The 16,540-nt window shown below is 41.3% G+C and overlaps 1 protein-coding gene across 1 annotated transcript in view; it reads right to left on the bottom strand.

Annotated features, from left to right (window-relative positions):
- Positions 1-2,638: 2,638 nt before the first annotated feature.
- Positions 2,639-16,540, bottom strand: part of LOC112151829 (vacuolar protein sorting-associated protein 13B) — a gene marked incomplete at its 5' end in the record, with an annotated part of 71,869 nt that continues 57,967 nt past the window's right edge. The window contains 11 exons of the mRNA XM_024280904.1: positions 2,639-3,340; positions 5,039-5,119; positions 5,189-5,357; positions 8,009-8,111; positions 8,794-8,970; positions 9,195-9,365; positions 11,462-11,638; positions 12,956-13,184; positions 13,265-13,402; positions 14,943-15,369; positions 15,785-15,903. Of these exons, the coding sequence (XP_024136672.1) occupies positions 3,089-3,340; positions 5,039-5,119; positions 5,189-5,357; positions 8,009-8,111; positions 8,794-8,970; positions 9,195-9,365; positions 11,462-11,638; positions 12,956-13,184; positions 13,265-13,402; positions 14,943-15,369; positions 15,785-15,903 (2,043 nt within the window). The remainder of the gene's footprint in view (positions 3,341-5,038; positions 5,120-5,188; positions 5,358-8,008; positions 8,112-8,793; positions 8,971-9,194; positions 9,366-11,461; positions 11,639-12,955; positions 13,185-13,264; positions 13,403-14,942; positions 15,370-15,784; positions 15,904-16,540) is intronic.

Raw genomic sequence — 16,540 nt, 5'->3', positions numbered from 1 at the left:
TTTATTTTATTGTTATTAATGACCCGATGTTATCTTGATCTTATTTCTATCTTGTATAATTTTGGCAAAATATATTTTATGGAGAGTAAAATATTAAAAGTTATTTAAGGTTTAAGTTGATTTATTCTGGAATAATATTCCCGCCTTTTTCTTATTCATAATTATGTTAAAACATTAAAAAGTTTTAAAAATTGGTATTCTGCTAGAGTTTTGGACTATTTAGCTAATATTTCAGCTACATGCTAGCTGTTTTAGCTAATTTAGGCTTCTCTTTCTCACTTTTTAGGCTATTTTGAAGTTTAGCTATTTTGGCTAACCTTAGTTGTTTTTTTTTCTCTTCTCAGTTTTTTTAGGCTAATTTCACTTTTAGATAATACTGTATTTTAGCTGAATATCAACTTCAGCATTTTCAGCTATCAGCTTCAGCGTTTTTAGCTATCAATTTTTAGAATCTTCATCTATCAGCACTAGTATCTTCAGCGGCCAAAATCAGCTTACAGCATTCACACTAGAATTATTGCAGGTAATGCTATATATTTAATTCATTATTATTTTAATAAGTTACAGTTTTAAAGTTTTAAAAATGTAGTTTTAGAGTGTTCTATAAATGTTTATCCTGTTCACCCTGCGACCTAAGGTGTGTTTTGGATTTTGGCCCCTTGTGTGATTGAGTTTGACACTCCTGAGTTGGAGAACATCTGATCAGCAGAAACAGGACACATTCAAAACATGATCTCTTCCCCTTTGATCCAGGTCATAATGATCTCTGGAACACGGGTCCTCAAAGACACAACCTTTTTAAGAGAAGCAAAACTTCCGGTGGTGTTAGTGCTGAGGATACCGATGTGACAGGATCTTTTTATTCTGGACTTTTATCAACCCTGCTGTTGGTAAATCCACTGGTTTTACCACTTTACACACATTTGTTTATTTCTAAAGCTGCTATTCACAACTACAGGGGATCTATGGGGTCAAATCAGGATCTGCTTAAAGGGAAAACTCAAATACATTTTGAAAAATGGAAGGAATTACATTGAAATTTGGAAAAACATAATATTGAAAACTTGGAAAAAAAAGTCAATTTGAAACTTAAAATACTAAAATTAAAACTGTTACAAATTAAAGTTTATTAGTACTTTCAACTTTCCTTTTTGCTTTTTGCTTTCAATTCTCTGTTTTCAGTTTAAATTCAGTTTTCGCTGCTGATCTGATCCTAAATTTACATGGGGGCGTGGCTTTGAGCTCATTGGCTACTAGTACGTTTCCCATGATTCCCAAAGAGGTAATGGTGATGTGACGTCTTTTTGGCTCCAGAACGTTGCAGAGTCTCCTCTGTCACTCCATTAGAAACGTGTCCCGGTAGCCAATGAGCTCAAAGCTCCGCCCACATGTAAAATTAGGATCAGATCAGCAGTGAAAACTCAAAAATCTGAATTGAAACAGAAAAATGGAAGCAAAGAATGAAAAACTCCAAAGAAGGAAAGTTGGAAGTACAAATAAACTTAATTGAAACAGTTTTAGTCTTTTTTTCCCCAAGTTTTAAATTCAACGTCATTTTTTCATTTGCTCACAATTTACAACCAGTTGAATAAAGAAATACTCAGAAATGCTGTTTTAATCTTCATGTCTCCCCCAGCATCAGAAAAATGTTACAACGAAATTGTTATAAACACAAAAAACATTTTTATTGGAGTGGGACCATTTGCCGTGTGCTCCAGTAATGATAACAGTCCTGTTCCTTAGCCCCGCCCCTCTGGTAATGATAACAGTCCTGTTCCTCAGCCCCGCCCCTCTGGTAATGATAACAGTCCTGTTCCTCAGCCCCGCCCATCTGGTAATGATAACAGTCCTGTTCCTCAGCCCCGCCCCTCTGACTGGAATTTCAAATTTTGGCTGTGGGTGGAGTCAGCCTCTAACTGTCCTGTTTGGTTACCCTTTAAGCAGTTTTCTGGTGTCATTCCAAAATGCAGCAGCAATTTATGTCTTTCGGTCTGGAGGCAAAACTTTTGCCGTGTTTATGTCGAGTGTCTGTCTCTTACAGAAGTGAACAACCACACTGATTCCAAACTGCAGCTTTTTCTGAGATTTGAAGCTATGTCTGAATTCCTTCCTGTTCTACTCCCTATGTAGCAGCTTATAATGCACTATAGAGCGTTCCCTATTTCATAGTGCTTTTCCAAATTTAGAATTCAAAAATCAAGTGCCCTAGAAATTTCCCAGAAGTCTTTGTGAAAAACTAGCGTGCATCGATGCTCACTACATTAGCAAATTTAGACCACATTCATTGTTTGAACAATTTTTGCAAAAAATGTGTTAAAATGTCATTTAATAAACCAACATTTTCATCATCAGAACACAGTGGATTTATAAATAGATATGAAACGTTTGTATTGATTTGTGAAATCAGTGATGTCATATCCAACGTTTAGCAAAACAAAAGAAAAGTAGTGAGCATGGTGTCCGAATTGCTTTAAATCCAGGGCACTATATAGTTTTTAGTGGTTTGGGATTAGGGTGGAATTTCGGACATAATGTTTGAGTCAGAAAGCCAGAGATGTTCATCAGAGAGCATGGAGGTCTGGAGAGCAGCACAAACCAGATACACAGTTCACTGTAAAAAATGACAACACAAACCAGAGGATTTCTGCATGTTTTTAATAATTTTCTCTCTTCATATATTATTTATAAAGGCATAGACTTGTGTCGAGACATAGAAAAGGCAACAGGTTTGGCTTCAATCCATGAATATCTTACAAACTCTAAAAACATTTGGGTCATCAGCTGGTATCTCTAGCGTCCATCAACAAGCATATAGTATTGCACTTCACATTGGCATGAGACGATTCAGAATGTAAACACGAGCTGGTGCTGCAGACAGAAACGAGACGCTTCTGCTGTCCTCCCAGCAAACTGAACTGCAACAGAAGTGAGTAGTGTTGTCTGAACAGGATCACAACGGATTCTGATGAGTTAGTCGTTTCTAAAAATATCTTTCCTATCAATTCTCCACATGTGGAGAGCATGAGAAAACTCTGAGGACTTAAGGCTTCGTGTTCAAAAGTGGTCTGAGTGTCAAAGCCACCGACGTTCATGGGTGGAATCCCATGTGTAAGGCTTTGTTCTTCACCGTGATGAACCGTCGCACAAACACCTTGGCGAAAGGCGGCTCCACCAGGTAGCGGTAAGACTTTGTGACGGACGGCGGCGACTCTGCCAGCGTCACTGGGGGCTGCAGCTGCAGGGCGGCGGGCGAGGGCGACAGGAACTGGGAGGCTCTGGTCACGTAATCCAGCAGCCGCTGATACTGCTGCTCTGACAGACGCTCACGGACGCCATCCCCCTGACAGGGACAGAGCGAGGTTACTGGGATGCAACGATACGAACCTCGATATGAGCATCACGGTTCGATATGTATTGAACAAAAGAAAATTCTAAAATCAGATTTTTGGCATTTATTGCAGAATCACATTTAAATAGAACTCTTGTAAAGATTACAACTTATAATGCCATGTAAAAGTGTCTCACTCCTCAATACTTGTAGACATCAACAGAATGAATTGCAACAATTTAAGCAGTTCTGACATCCAGATGTCACACAATCTAAACTGATCCAATTTAAAATATTTAAATAAACAACAGTAACACAGGTAAAGTGTAGTATCCCTCAGCTGACACTCATTTACCTTTAGGTATTTTTGCAAAAAGATCAACTCCTTGGTTGTATTTAGCTTAAGCTTTTATTTTCTCGGGCTCTGACTCCTGTAAGGTCATTTCTGACAGGGAGGGGGAGAGTCGGCGGAGATTTTTTTTTAAAGAGAATCTATAGAAAGAACAGAGAAAAAACATGGCCCCCGAAAATTAATAGGCAGAAGTCCCTCCCCCTGCTGGAGCTAGACGCAAAAAAAAAAGGTTTTAAGATTCTGACCCTTTTTCCCCGTTTCTTCGCTCTTTTATCGACTCGTTTTTTTCTCTGTGACACACTCCGTCCCGAACAACAAAAGAAAAGACATTTCTTGGCTATGATCAGCTGAGTCATGGAGAAAAAACTGTATTTTGCCGTCTTTTTCTCTGGAGGTAAACAGGTGCAGTTATAAAATTTGAACTTATTAATGTTGACTTGAAATAAATTATACGATGAACGTTCTCTGTCTCATTTGAAGCTCCTCTTGCACACTAAACTGTTAGACTGTTACAGTTTATTCACATTTGAAAGGATTTCCTTAAGTTGAGAAAATTACTGCTTTACTGGATAAAGTTAAGATTTCCGCTTCCGGCAATGGATTGATATCAAATCAGAATCAGCTTAAAGTAAACGACAAAACAGATTGAAAACTTGAAAGATAGACATTGTAATTGAAAAAAAATGTAAATTTGAAAAAAAAAAGGAAATTTAAAATAAAAATACTTTCTTTTTTAATTATAGAAAAGCATGCCCCACCCCAATGTAAAATTAGGCTCAGCAGCGAAAACTGAGGTCTGAAAGTGAAAATTCTAAAAAAAGAAAACTTCAAAAAGTAATTTTAACATTTATAGTTTTTTTATTTATTTCAAGTTTTCACTATTTTTTTCCTTTTCAAATTTTTAAGATTTCTTATTTTCTTCTGTTACAATGTCTGTTTTTTAAGTTGTCAATGTGTTTTTTCGTTCACTTTAAGCTGATCCTGCTTTGACCCCACGGTGCCATCTTGCGTGTGACCAGAGGCCCCTCCATCTTTTTTGCAGTAGACAGGCTCAGCCACAAAGATATGAATACACAGACACGTTTAAGACACCTCACAGTGGTACTGAAGAAATAAAATGCGGAATATGAAAAATGTGTATTTAGCTACGGACCCGGTCCAGCCACCATGACAGAGGCTGTTCATAGAGCATGACTTTGCTCTTTTTTTTTCCACACAAGTTGAGCAGAGAACATCCGTCCTTCAAAAGTGATTTAGACTAAAATGATCAGAAGATCTTAAACACTTTTTAGCATCTGTCTGCAGCTCAGACACAAACAGGAACTACTTCCTGCTTTTAGTCGTTCCTTCAGTCTCACCTCAGAGTCGCTGGTTAACGTCTGCTGCTGTAACGTGAGCGTGAGCTGGCCCGGGTCTTCTGGTTCCTGCCGACACTCCACCTGAAGACAACAGACGGACGTCAGCCGGAGCAACCGGAGGACTCTGTCCTTCTCGGTGAGGCTAGTCACCTCTGTGATGGGAAAGGCCTGCTGCTGCGTGTCTTCGCTGATGCTCACTACGAACAGCACCTCTGAGGTGAGCAGCAGGCAGCCGGCATGCTCCTGACCCGACCCGCTCACGATGGTCACCTCCAGAGCCATGTGGAGCTCGGTCCGCCCCAGAGACTGCAGCATCTTCCTGCAGGGACGAAGTTTAGAGGAAAAAAATATGAAAAGAACCTAGCGTCTCTCAAAATGTAATTTAAAAAATGTTTTTACCTTTTACCTCAGTAGATGCCAAATTAGCCAAAAAGCTAGCTTGTTGTTTGATTGCTAGTTAAACTCCAAAATAGCCAAAAATTCCTCAGTGAACTGGTCAAAAACGTTAGCATGTTGCTAAAATATTAGCATAATACATAATAACATTATAAATATATTTAAAGGTTTGTTGCTAATCTACTTAAAATGTTGAAACTTGAAGACTTTCTCATTCATTTCCTATGGGGCATATCAGTGCTCAATATTTCAAAAACTATAACGTTTATGAACATCAAAAAGTACAAGCAGTAATGTCCTGAACAAGCTGAGCATTTTGATACCTAGATTACTGAAAGTTTGATTGAGTTTTTAGGTGCTGAAAAACGTACGGAAAGGAGCAGGAGAATAAATACAATCAACAACTTGTGTCTTATTTTGTGCAACACATAAAACACTTTTATGCAATATTGCTGAAATTAGTAATACTGTCTTTGACCAGCATTGACACCAAATGTATTTAAATAATCTGTAAAATTCACTATTAACAATAGCAAACATGAACAGCAGTGTCACTCCTTAGTTCAAAATAGCACAAAAATGAAATAATTCAAGCAGCTTCCAGACACATTGGTGCAAATGCGCCCCCTATCCACCTCCAAAGGAACGTCTCATCAAAGGATGAGGAATAGAACGTTTTACAGCCTCGTCAAAGTAAAAGGTGAGAGCCCATCAAGAATCAATCGCAGGACTAAATATAACAATATATCACAATTTCAATATTTTATATTTTATTCATTTTTCAGGACAATCAAGGATTTTACAGCACAACCAAAAGAGTTCTTTAAAGTGACTGAATATGAGAACTGGACCAAGTGAGTGTGACGTCACTCACTTCCATCTCCAACCAAATGAAGTCAATGGAGTCGCCATTTTTTTTACAATCAGCCTGAATGCCGTCACGACAACATCTGAGCCAGTCACTCATGTGTGACACCAGCAGAATGAGGAGAAACATGAATTACTGGATGAATGGAGGCATGTTGAGCTGGGTTTATACTTCACAGCCATCACATCCATCGTATCCACAATCACATGGTCCAGTTCAGGAGTCTGCAACCTGCGGCTCCAGGGCCCCATGTGGCGCTTTTATACATGGCTGGCTGGAGAAAATAAAATAATAGTATTTTTTTAAAGTAAGGGTTACTTAATTAGCATTTATTGTGTGAATGCTTTAAAACGTTCGCACTATTGTGATCCTGTTTCTGTTTAGTAATCGTTCACACAATAATGATTCTCCTGCTCATATCTGTACGTTTTTCAGCACCTAAAAACTCAATCACACTTTCAGTGATTTTATCAATCTTGGTATCAAAATGCTCAGCTTGTTCAGGACATTACTGCTTGTTTTTTGATGTTCATAAACGTTATAGTTTTTGAAATATTGAGCAAAACATGCCCCATTGAAAATGAATGAGAAAGTCTTCAAATGTCAAAATTTTAAGTAGATTAACAACAAACCTATAATAATATATTTATATGTTTTCATCTTTTATAGTAATTAAAAAAAAATGAAGTTTACCTAATATTTTAGCAACATGTCAATGCTTTTTTTTTTAAACCTAATTTGTGATCTACTGAGGTTTTTATGCTAATTTAGAGTTTAGCACCTATTTTAGCAACAGGGTAAAGTTTTTAAACTAATTTGGTCTACCAAGGAATTTTGGGCTATTTTTGAGTTTAGCTAGTATTTAAGCATCAATCTTGCTTTTTTGAGGATAATTTGAGATCTACTGGGGTTTTTTGGGCTACTTTGGAGTTTAGCTCATTTATAAGAGACACACTAAATATCTTTGCAAATTTGTCATGTATTAGGGGTTTTCAAGCAATTTAATTACAAATTTTTCTGAATTTTAGGTAAACTTCAGCGCTCTTTCATTGTTTTTTCACAAAATTTCCAGTCTTTCAGCAAACATAACATTTTGCAAATAGCTTTTGCATTTTCAGCAAATCCCTTCAACAGTTAAAGTCAATCGGCTCACTATTTTCAGCAAAAAGCTTCAGCATCTTCAGCGACTACTTTCAGCAAAAATAATTCACACTAGCATTATCACAGGTAATGCAACTTTTCTATTTATGATTGTGTTCAAGCTAAAAATATATATATTTTCTCCAAAAATATGAGTTATTAGAGATGGTTTTGACTAATTATCACAGTATTCCAATGTCATCGTATCGTGAGGTACCCACTGATTCTCTGCCCCTGATCACCTGCTGATTCTAGATTGTTCTTTAACTGGAATTTGGCTGGAGAGACGACAGACTCGGAGGCTTTCTTTGCTCAGTTTGAGATGACAGCTTATGAAAACGTTTTAACATGGTTTGATGAAAACAGGAGAGGCCAGTATGGCTGCCATGTGTGGGATCAAGATGAAACTTTTTTCACCAGCTAAACACCAGAAATAGGGGGGGTTACGAGAGAAGAGAACATCACACTCTGGAGGGAAACCAAGAAAAGCACACGTTCAGGAATATGTGTCACCCAGCTAACAGCAGCAAATGAGAAGCAGGAGGCGGGAGCGGCCGAGTTCCTACCAGACATATTTCAGGTGACTGTTTGAAGACAGAGCAAACTTCTCCTCTGAGGGCTGGTAGAGCTGCTTAGGAAGCTGCCACAGGCCTGCTCCATGGAGGATCCCTGCAGGAGCAAACGGCATCATCAGCAAACCTCGTACAGTGGGTTTTAACTCCTCGCGTGCCGCGACAGCATGCGCGAGTGGTGGCGCTGCAGCTCCCAGATCGGAGCCAGTCTGCGGGGAGGATCTGCTCTAGCATGGAGCAACTCCCCTCATTGGTAGTTTATCTGCTGAAACTGAGACTCGTTACCTCCAACACACACTGACCCTCTCCCCACCGCTGTAATCTACCCCAATAAAACAAAAGAACTCCAGAGGGGCTGAACCCCCCCATGTGTGTGTTTGGGGTCCTTCAGCAGCCCTCCCTCCTGGATCTTAGTTCAACAACCACTTGGCCCCTGCCTGAAGCCGAGAGGAGTGAAGGTGGGGGTGGCCTGTACACTGATGGATTGATAATTGTCCCAACATCTGATGTGTGTGCTGATGGCGGCTTCAGGCTCTCTGAGTTTCTGCTGAGGCTCCTAGTGCAGCTATGATGATTGAACGTGAGGGAATCACAGGTGAAACTATAGGTCAGCTTTGGAAAAACTCTCTGTGCAGATGTGGTGCAGAGTTCACAGCTGGACATGGGAAAAACTGCATCATGACCTGAGCCCGTTGCTATGGAAACAGATTCTGTTCTGCAGCTTCATCCGGGTCTTTCTCTCCAGAGATCTGAATATGAGGATGTTAAACAGGACTCACCATATCCAGTCTGGGACACCAGCTCAGCTGCTCCCCCGATGGGCTTGGTGAAAACTCCCACAATGCCTTTCCCCACTCCCGAGATGACCCCCTTGGCTTTGGTTCCAGCTGAACTCTGGGACTCCCAGTTCCTCTGGAAGTTCTGCATTGGCTGGTCCACGATTCCGGCAATGGCTCCTGAGAGCAGCACCAAGACATCATCAACTGTGACACCAAACCCAGCATGGTTCATGAAAGAGCAGCTCAGCCTTTGTTCTACAGAAAAGAAGACCTCAAAGAATGCATCATGAGAACCATTGTTCCTATTCAATCCAGGGGTGAGCACATTTGACCTGAAGTTAAATGAGATCAGGTTTTACTGAGGTGTCTGCTTTAACACAGATGATGACATCATCACCCACCTAACAGGCTGATGCCAAGCCGGGACAATCCCTGTCTGAGCCCGTCCCCCAGACTCTCAGGCAGCTGTCGCCTCCACTCCTCCTGCCGGGTGTAGTGCTCCTCATCCAAAGACAGGCGGTCCATGTTTCTCGCCAGGCTGGTCGCCAAGTTAGTGATGGAGGTCAGAGTGCCTGAAAGGACAAAGAGTTCAGAAGAGGTCCCAGCCTGGAGGTGAAGCTGTTCTGATCAGTGACGTGCAGTCAGGGGAGGCTTTAAATCACTGTCAGAAATTCTGCAGAAATGTTCTTTAAATATGTATTTTCCTTTACAGTTAGTTAAATAAAAGTCTCTGAAAATATTTTTATTTTGGTAAATTACTCAAAAGTGGTTAAAGTTTTGAATAAATATAATTTAGAATGATTGAAAATGCTTTAGAGTTTTGTGTTTTCAATAAAAAGCTCTGGTTATTCTAAATTATTTGAGTTTTTTATGTTTAATAAATAGATTCTCCAAAAATGTTTATTTTTGAGATTAAAAGTAAAAAAGCTCACTAAAATCCTAATGACAGAAAATGCTTTGCATTTTTAATATAAGAAAAGCTGCTGCAGTGAGACGACCTGTAATGACACTGAGAGGGTTTTATTTTGAAAGGAACTAGTGCTGCTTTCAAAAGTAAAACAAGTTACAACTGTTATATATAGAAACAGACACTGTTGCAATTAAATTATTGTAATGTTTAAAAACTAAATTTATAAATAAATGCTTGATTGTCAAAAAAGTATAAATATTGTGAATTTTTTAACTATAAAATGGGACTTTATGGATCTCGTGGGTTCTGGTCTGTAGGAAACTAGACTGAATGGCTCTTTTAGTGTTAAGACGTCTGCCCTAAACCCAAGAATTAGTTTAGACACATCACTGGTAGTGATCTTCACAGAGACAGAGAGACTTCTAACACTGAAGAAAGTAAAGAAAGACTTCTACAAACAGGTTATTCATGTGTTTCTTCAGAAGGAGCAGCACAGACTTCATTCATAGGTAAAAGCAAATCAATAATAACAATCTTGGGAATTTGTAAACGGAAGAAAAATATGGAGAGAAATAAGTATCACCCCGATTTATGCGTGTAATACTTGATTTGTGTGTAACTTTGGATTTGTGCATGCGTACTTCCCGATTTGTAACTCATAAAACTAGTAAGTACAAAAATGATCAAATTAAAAAAAATACAAAATACAATTTACACATGCACAAGTTAAAATTACAACAACTTGAAACTAATTACATACGTAAATCTAAAAAAAAAAGACGCACAAATCCCTCATGCACACACAAAACCTCAGTTACACACGAAACTGAAGTGATTCATCTGTAAGTGGTGCGTTTAAATACTACTAGAATGCTGGATCATCAGAGTTTTCTTATCAGCCGTTTTAAACTTCGATACAATATGAATAATAATAATAGGTGAATAATATCCGGTAAAATTCTCTGCGGCAAACGCGGCGATTGCACCGCGAGGCCCTTCTAAACACCCACAGAGCAGAGAGGCTTGATCAGTCCACCAGCCGGCTACGATCTGCAGGAGTTTAGAAGGTCCGGCGCCGCCTGTTATCCCCGTGACTGGGACCAGCTGACCAGCGCTCGGGACAGAGCCCCGATTAGGAGGCGCTGTCAGGGGCGGGGCTGCAGAGAGGAGGCGATCAGGTCTGGGAAATATTTATATTTTTAAAGGGATAAATGCTCTTAAAACGTTTGTTTAGACTTTTTTTTATATTACTTATCAGGTACATCTGTTTCAGAAAGTGGGAAAATGTCAAGTTTACCAGATATTATTCAACGATTATTATTATTCATATGATATCTAAGCTCAAATTGGCTGATAAGAAAACTGACTCAATGCGTGATTTTTAAAGATTTACGTGTTTAATTTGTGCATGTATAAATTGTATTTTGTATTTTTTTTTTTTATTTTGTAATTTTTTTTAGTTATGCACATAATGTATTTTATGAGTAACAAATGCAGAATTACACACGCACAAATCCAAAGTTAACGCACAAATCCAGAATTATGCACATACAAATGGGGGAGATACTTATTTCTTTTCATAGAAAAATATTGAAATAAATATTTAAACAACATACTTTAACTGTTGTCATTCAAATGGTGGAGAAGCTGCTCTGTAGGGTTCATATGTCTGTAAATCTGACTGATGATGTCAGAGCCTCAGCAGACGTGAACCTCACTGGTTCTGATGTTTACAGAGACATAAAACACTCATGTTACCCTTTGAGATGTGCTTAACAAAAGACGTGGTTCCACGGGACACTCCGCTGACAAAGGCTCCGGGACCGCGGGTCAGACCCTCATACGGCAGACGGAAGAAGTCGGACACGCCGTTTCCGATGCTGCGGACCAGACTGGCTGGGCTGCCGAGGATCTCCAGGGATCCCACCACCCATCCTGAGACACACAGAGAACCTCAGAGCAGCACAAAGGACGGATACCTGCAGCTTTGAACTGTTCAGTTCAACGCCAGCACAGCTTGGACTCAAAGCAAAAATGTAATCAAACTTAATTGGAGGGTTTGAATGACGCAACAAAAAAAAAAAGATGATGTGCAGAAATATTCCCATAGCAGTGCTTCACAGTCCTGACACACGTTCTGTTCTCAACACATCTGGAAGACTTTCTCTTGCAGGAATATTCCACTTCCATGCCCCTTGAGCAAACTCACTTTCGCCGTCTTCTCCTCGCCAAAAGCAATTTAAATTAATCGATCCAAATTCTTCCCTCTGCAGCACAGCGATCCCAACCCTTCAAACACTGGAAGGCGCTCTCCCAGACGCCCAGACTCCTGTGTGCGATCACACTCCTGCAGTGATTTACAGCCTCCTACTATCTCACCTCTCTCATTCAACCATGCTTCCCCTCAGATGCCACGGCTCATTGATATTTATGCTCTGACAACTGAATCACCAAAATCAAACGGCTTTTCTCCACGCTCAGGCGCTGCTCGCCTCCTATTCGCTGTCAATTTGTGCTTGACGGATGGACTCTAATGGCAGGAAAGTGACTCCAGAGGGGGCGCTGAATGGTTCTGCTTGATGTGATCTCCCAGTTGTGGTTTTGGTGGAGCATAAAGTCCAGTCAGAAGAAGATGTTTAGGGCTGAAGCTCGCCTTCAGAGACAGTGTTTGAACGTGGCCGTTAGTACGTCATGGATCAGCTCGGCAGCGCCAGAACGCGACCCTTCTCCCCATCTTCCTGCTGACGTGTTGAAATACGAGCAGAACGGAGGGCTCTAACAAGACGGAAGCGTCTGCCCACTGCTGGGATTTCTGACGTGGAAATGACGGGGTTAAAGCAGACCATGTGTGGCTGCTAGTGGTCCTGATGAGTCTGCGCAAATGTGAACGTGCATCACGCTGCCTTCAAACCATGACTCATCGACAAACCTCAAGATGAGTCGGTAAATCAGGAGCGGATGCTTCTCGGGCCTGGACCATCACTTTTACTGCCGAGAACCCCGGGGTGCGATCATGAGCTGCTCACGGTGAGAACAAATGCTTCAGCTTCTCACTGGAGTGCACATCCTGCTGCTCTCTGCCAGAGTTTGCTTAAGATGAGTTTGCAATCCACAGAGCTGACTGAGTCATTTGGCTGACAAGCAGCCCAACTCACACAGACAGCAGCGTCTGCACGCTGCACAGAGATTTATAGTGTATACGATGATGATGATGATGATGATGAGGCCACATGCAGCTGTACAGCTACATACCAGCTCTGAAGAGCGCTCCAGCAGCGTAGTGCATGGCCAGAGCGTGGACCAGCTGTCTGGCGGTGGTGCAGAGCGGCCCTCTCTCGAACACGGAGAAAGACAGAGGCGTGTGGTCCGAGGCGATGTACAGCTTCAGGGACGCGTGGATGCTGACCAGCAGGTTCACCGGCTGAATGGTGAGCCTCTGCAGCCGCACAGGGTGGACCAGAGCCATCACCGACTGATGCACCTGCAAGAGATCCATCAGAGCCGTCATGACCTGAGGCCGGATGCTGCTCCGAACAGCTCCGATCAGAGTGAATGGAGCACCTGATCGGGGAGCAGACAGCCGGCTCCGGGCTCTCTGCTCACAGCTCTGTCCGGCATGTAGGTGTGGAACAGGGTCCTGACGTAGTACACAAACGTGTCCTCCAGGTAGACTCTGGCAGGCTGCAGCTGGAAGGTGACCTGAGGGTAAAGGAGCAGAGCTGTTCAGAGAACAGAACCATCCACACGATCCAGAACAGGAAAACATCTTTGACCTCAGTCCTGATGGTCTTAACCCTCTGGAACCGACGGACGCAGTGCAGCTGTGAGATCAGAGCGATAAACCCCGTCTAAAATAAACTTATTTGAATATTCTGTGAGAGAAGTTTTATTGAATTAAATTTGTAGTTTTTGGACAAAAGTGATCTTTTATTTTAATAAATAAGGCGAAAGATAAATGTTGGTCAAACTGTTGCAACACGGAGTAGATGACCAAACGGAAACCCGACAACGAGGAAATCGATCATTGTTTTATTTTGGGATGGGGACCGACAGGATTTTTCTAGAACGAGCACGACATCGCCTAATTGTGGAAACGCCGCGGTTCGAGCCCGCCAACGTTGCAGGAGGTGAGCTGTTCAGAGTAGACAGACACGCCCCCACCTGTGAGCAGATTCCAGCCAAGCCCACCTGAATTCCAGCAGGATCAAAAGAAAAAAAAACTGTCTATTTTACAGGAACACAATTAGGATGATGTATAAGAAAAAAATTAAACAAGAAAATGAATTGCAGAAAAAAAAAAATAAAATTCCAGGAAAAATGTCAAATAGACAGCAGTGCTCTTAGGAGAGAAAGTATTTTCACTCAAAAACATTAGTTTGTTCACAAAATTTGTTCTTATTGTTTTTATGAAATTAAGCCTAAAAATGTCATTCTATGTTGTAAAAAAAGTAGGTTAAACATTTTTGGGATTTCCACAGCAAAATGAATCCAGATGGAGTTTTCTGTTTTTGCACAATTTTATGTCTAGTGTGTGAATATAACATGGAAAAATTACAACATTAGGGTAGTATCACATAGTGCAGGTTGTGCCAATTAAAATTAGACCAAATAAGCAAGCAGGTAGTCTTTCAAATTGAAAATACAGAGGTAAATTCAAAAGCTGGGTTTTAGGAACTAGAACAGGAGTCTGCAGCCTGCAGCTCCAGATCCACCTGTGTCTTCTCTCCATGGTGGCTCCTTGTTCAAACATAAAATAAGTCATGGAGACTGCTGATCCAGACATGTCGACCGTCAGAGTCAGCAGCTCCTGATAATGGCTGATAATGAAGGACATAGATAAAAAAAATTTAGGCTAAAATTGCAGTTTTGAGTATTTCTCTATCCAAGTTGTCGTAAATCAGGAGTGGATAAAAAAAAAGGAAGATTGAAAAAGATTGCATTTGTGACAATAAAGGTATGATGTCAGCGCAGGCTTACAGTCCCGCCCACAACTCATAAGGTGAATTTCAATGAACTCCTGCTGCTCTGCAGAAACTATGTCCTAGAAAATGACAGAGGTTTTCCAATTTTAGCTAGTCAATTAAAAGACCAGTGGGAACAATTTGACAAAAGATCATAGGATGATTGGAGTGGGACCTTCCACTTCATGATGGTGCTAACGGATTGTTGTTCTCCATAAAAGTCTAAATGAGCACAGACTGAGCTTGTTAACAGCTGACAGGCAGAGAAAGAGCTTCACCTCCTCCACAGAGTGTCTGTCCATCGTCACCGTCAGCTGCAGGAAACAGGAGCGTCTGAACTCCTCCAGGGCCTCGGGGGACTCTGTGGGGTTGTTTTCAACGCTCCACAGAGCCGCAGGTTCAACTCCACCTCTCTGGTCTTGGCACAGCAGCACAGGAAAGTGGAAACTCGTCCGGTTGTACAGCTGGTTGTCCACTTGCAGGCTGGAGCAGCAGACCTCGATCAGAGACGAGACAGAAGCCGTGCTAACGCTAGAGCCGGCTGCCAGCTCCGAGGGCAGAGCGCTGTCTGCAGGAGCCGAGCTCAGCAGCAGCTTGGTCAAGGTGAGCCTCAGCAGCTCCACGGAGCCGCTCGCACTGGTGATGTCATCCGTCACCGCCACACTGACCTCCGTGAGGAGGACTCTGCAGGACAGCGCAGACGCTCTGAAACAAAGCAACCTTCAATGAAACATCTTGAATTGAGTCTTCTGCTCAAGCAAACACTTCAATCTAATAAATGACCAAAGTTTCAACAAAACATTTGAATAATGACTGATTATTTTTAGAGAACAATATGAAACCAAGCTCATCCATCTCTGCTTGATTCATTGACAAAGATCATTGTCTGAGGTCATCTGTTTACATTTACAACACCATTTATTAATGTCTTGCTTCAGTGCTTTTGATGTCATGGAACAAAGCTGTAATTCATGAAAACAGACAAGTTTTTGTTGCCCTCCTGTGGTGAAAATGAAGCCTGCGATGGAGTATAGAGGGGAATGCTTTGCTGCAGGTCAGGCTGATGCTATAAGATGAGCAGGTGCCTGAATATGGCGGAGTGTGGCGGAGCGTGACATACCTGCTGTGCTGGTAGGTCTCGGCGTCCATACTGCTCTCCGGCGCCAAAGACAGAACCAGGGTGCCATCGTTGTACGACACGTCGATGTACAGACACCCAAAACCTGGCAGGAAAACCACCTAAACCACACATTCAAATAATACGGGTGGTTATTAAATACAGTCAGAAAACAAACTTTTGGTTTTTCTATAAAAACAAACATTGACAGAGGATTTTTAATCTAAAACTGACTACACATCCTCTGGATTTACAGCTGGGACTTTTGCTAATAATAAAGCTTTTCTGCATGAGTTTGACACACACGTTTTTTGTTTTTGTTTTTAATGAAGACTCCCCGTACTCCACCACTTGTCTGATTGACACCTGACATGCCCATGAAGTAACCAAACCGCACACGGACTGGGTAGGTTTTGGTGCTGCGAAGATGGTTGTGAAACGTCTTTGTTGCTGCAGGGATAAAATCTAGGTTGGATTGGTTCATAACCTCATTAATTCTTTCTTAAGGTGCATTCACACTGAACGTGATTCACGGAAAAAATTTGGTTGCCCCACCCTTCTTTCGTCGCCTGTCAGAAAATGTGACCCCGCATGTGGGAGGAGCTACAGCTAATGCATTTAGGATGATCGCTATAAGGAACGCTGTCTGTAGATATCTCAATTAGAATGTGTGAAGACACAGATGATGAGAAATCAGGTTTATTTATTGTGAGGAGTTCTAGAAAAAACATCAGGGGGCTGTGTCTGTATTACAGCCAC

Source organism: Oryzias melastigma, linkage group LG16 (genome assembly GCF_002922805.2).
Source record: "Oryzias melastigma strain HK-1 linkage group LG16, ASM292280v2, whole genome shotgun sequence".
NCBI classification, from domain to species: domain Eukaryota; kingdom Metazoa; phylum Chordata; class Actinopteri; order Beloniformes; family Adrianichthyidae; genus Oryzias; species Oryzias melastigma.
Note: the sequence above shows the minus strand (reverse complement) of the source record. Positions and strands in the feature narration are given on the sequence as shown.